This window comes from Limulus polyphemus, unplaced genomic scaffold (assembly GCF_000517525.1).
Source record: "Limulus polyphemus unplaced genomic scaffold, Limulus_polyphemus-2.1.2 Scaffold15327, whole genome shotgun sequence".
NCBI classification, from domain to species: Eukaryota; Metazoa; Arthropoda; class Merostomata; order Xiphosura; family Limulidae; genus Limulus; species Limulus polyphemus.
The window spans coordinates 1-3,624 of record NW_013680937.1 but is presented as its reverse complement, the minus strand read 5'-3'; the positions used below and the strand labels follow the sequence as shown (position 1 = coordinate 3,624).

General features: G+C 33.7%; 1 protein-coding gene across 1 annotated transcript; it reads left to right on the top strand.

The window, feature by feature from the left end:
* Positions 1–545: 545 nt before the first annotated feature.
* Positions 546–3,588, top strand: LOC111084253 (the record flags this gene model as incomplete). The annotated part of the gene is made up of 3 exons (XM_022381019.1): positions 546–839; positions 1,383–1,547; positions 3,416–3,588. Coding segments are annotated over 3 exons (632 nt in total), but the record flags the coding sequence as incomplete, so codon positions are not given.
* Positions 3,589–3,624: the final 36 nt, after the last annotated feature.

Sequence of the window (3,624 nt, the reverse complement as noted above, 5' to 3'; positions counted from 1 at the left end):
TCTACAGGCTTTTATAGAAATACTTGTAGCTAAAACACTCTACAGTAGCTAAAACAGCTAGAATTCTAATGTCATAAGCCCACTGACTTATCGCTGAGAAAAAATAACAGCGAAGAGTTATTTAAAAAACAAACAAACAAACAAACAGAGATGTTTCTGGGGCAATAGGAAAAACAACCACAACAACAACAACAACACAGATTAGAATAAAACTAGAACCAATGGGTTTCCTTGAAATACGACATGCGTATATAATCACCCAACACACACAAATATACATACATTTATAATTACACACACGCACACACACATACATATGCATAGCTACACACACACTCACACACATGGGAGACAAATATACAACTAAATAAACCACATTTCGAGCACCGATAGCTCATTGTGTAGCTTTGTGCTTTATAACAAAACTTTTTTTTGAAATTTGTCTTTTCACTGCTTCCAAATTTAGTTGATACAGTTTATCTTATGATTTTTAAGCGCCTATTGCCCCATAAACCCGAAACATGTTTATTTGTTTGTTTTTTCAGCACCTGTTGCACCCCAGAAACAGCGTTTTCTCAAGATAAACACTACGTCAGTGACATTGGATCTTCTTGCTTGGTACGGCGAGGGCTGCGCTGTTCTTTCCATTGACATTCAGTACAAGGCACAACACGAAAAAGCCTGGCGCGAGTACACGGGTGACGTGAGTCCAGACCTAAAGAGAGTGACCATCCACGGATTGCTTCCGGGTTCTTCTTACCAGCTGCTGACCACGGCGGGCAGTCCTGCAGGGTCAACTGAAGCAGAATATTCTTTTTATACTCCAGCCAAAGTTGTCGGTAAGAAATCACATTCGTATTCTGAAGTATCTGCCCAAAGTGTGAAATTATATTGGTGTGAATAAAGAGGCTTGTACATCCCTGGTTGTACCGTGAAGCTCGTTTTTATACCACTGTTGAGTGTGGTTTCTTAACGCGGAAAAACTTAACAAACTGTGCGTTTTAGAAGAGAACTGGGTTTTCTTGCATCATCCATAATCCAGTTCACAGATAATAGGACTTAAAATACTGTTTCTTTGGTGTTTCATGAAAATTCGATGTAATCGGGTCGAAATAACAACGTGCAAACTGATAGGTGGCTGAACCGGGGGAACACTGGAACAAGTGGTCCCAATTTTGGCTTTGGTAGTAAAGTGCCCCTTTTAATGAGGAATAGAGACTAATGTATAATCATCACTATATGTCATCAACTTTTAAATAGTACGGTCATAGTTAAAATGATAAATAAGGTGCCCCCCCCCCAAAAAAAAAAATTCAAAAACAAATTCACATTTGTTTTGCCGCCTATGTGAAAACTTCATGTAAACATTTTTTTTTCTTTAGACAATCACATGAAAACCTTTGTGGTCGATGAGGACAGAGTCTCCTTCTCCGTGGAGCTAGAAATACTTCTCCCAGTTGTTCTTTCTGCTGTTGTAGTCCTAGCCGTCCTCGTTCTTGTGTGTCTGATCATGCGCAAGAGACAATCTTCAGAAAGTTCATACGGTGGTAAAGACGTAACGTGATAGCATTTAGTAGCTGTGTTACTTTAGTAGATCCTAAGTAATATTTGGTACAGCCATGAATAACTGACCAGTGATGCTATTTAACGATACAGCTCGAAATTAGCATGATCGAACGGATAAAATACAGTTAATATACATCTCCATTACAATGAATTTACATCTATGTTACAATGAATTTACATCTCTGTTACAATGAATTTACATCTCTGTTACAATGAATTTACATCTCTGTTACAATGAATTTACATCTCTGAGAATTTACATCTCCATTACAATGAATTTACATCTCTGTTACAATGACTTTACATCTCCATTATAATGAATTTACATCTCTGTTACAATGACTTTACATCTCCATTATAATGAATTTACATCTCTGTTACAATGAATTTACATCTCCATTACAATGAATTTACATCTCTGTTACAATAAATGTTCGTCTCTGTCACAATAAATGTTCGTTTCTGCTACAATAAATGTTCGTCTCTGTCACAATAAATGTTCGTCTCTGCTACAATAAATGTTCGTCTCTGCTACAATAAATGTTCGTCTCTGCTACAATAAATGTTCGTCTCTGCTACAATTTCTATTACAATAAACGATCATCTTTCTTACAATAAATGTTCATTTTTCTTACAATACATGTTCGTCTCTGTTACAATAAATGTTCATTTTTCTTACAATAAATGGTCATTTCTGTTAAAATAAATGATCATCTTTCTTACAATACATGTTCGTCTCTGTTACAATAAATGTTCATTTTTCTTACAATAAATGTTCGTCTCTGTTACAATAAATGGTCATTTCTGTTACAATAAATGTTCGTCTCTGTTACAATAAATGATCATCTTTCTTACAATAAATATTCGTTTCTGTTACAATAAATGGTCATCTCTGTTACAATAAATGTTCGTCTCTGTTACAATAAATGATCATCTTTCTTACAATACATGTTCGTCTCTGTTACTATTAATTTAGAACTATTTTACAATGAATGTTCCTCTCTGTTACAATGAATTTACATCTGTTACGGTGAATCGTGCATCAGAATAGAAGTGTAGTTCTAAGTATTATTAATTAAATTAATTGTAAATAGAAATTACACGTTTTTCTAATACAGATGTATATGAAAATTAGTTAATTAGGAATGATTTATAGATAAGTTTTAACTTGAATTAATGTTACACTCCAGAATCTGTCTTCGTGAAAATGTGTTTTTGTTTTGAAAAGAGCTGTGTTTGATTTTTTTATTTTGTCTGAACAGTTGTAGAAATCTTACATGATCAATATTTTGGTGTGGTATTTATATCAAATACACATTTTCAGTTACACTGTTATACTCATGAATTTAATTAATAAAATTAACGAGTTGAATGGCCACGTTTTCTATGAACTATTGTAAGTTTAACAGTGAATTTTATATCATTAATCATAACTAATTATGTTAATTATTCTTGATACGTTTTGTATACTAACTGTTTACTAAATTATCATTATTATTATCGTTATAATTCTTATAGTGATACCTGTAATTGAAGAATTATTTGATTATTAATCAAAGTATACGAATTATATGATCAGAACTAAGAGAAAAAAAAAACATATAAATTAATGAAACCAATTCTATACAACGAACAGATAAGAAGTACCAATAAACTAAAACTTATCTATACTTATTATAATGCTTTGAATCACCCTTAAGATAACTTTCGCTGTTAACGACGTTTTCGGTCATAATCCCAAGGCATTATTTAGGCTAAGAAGTGCCTAAGATGGAAGTCCTTTGTGTTACATTGTGTTGTAGTATAGTCGTATAACCAATATAAAGTTAATGTGAACTTCACTGTACAGGAAGCTCCACTAATGGATCCAGAAAATTTTCGCAACAGCCACAACAGGAAACAGTTCAGTTATCTGATCTAGAGAAACTCTCTACAAAACGTCAGAGTGAGGGAATGGAGGCAGCATACTACCCGTGCCCTTACGCAATGACCCGTCTCTCGGGCGAGGAAGACCCAGAATCTGTAGGTATTTTATACTATAGAAACATTAAAATAAAT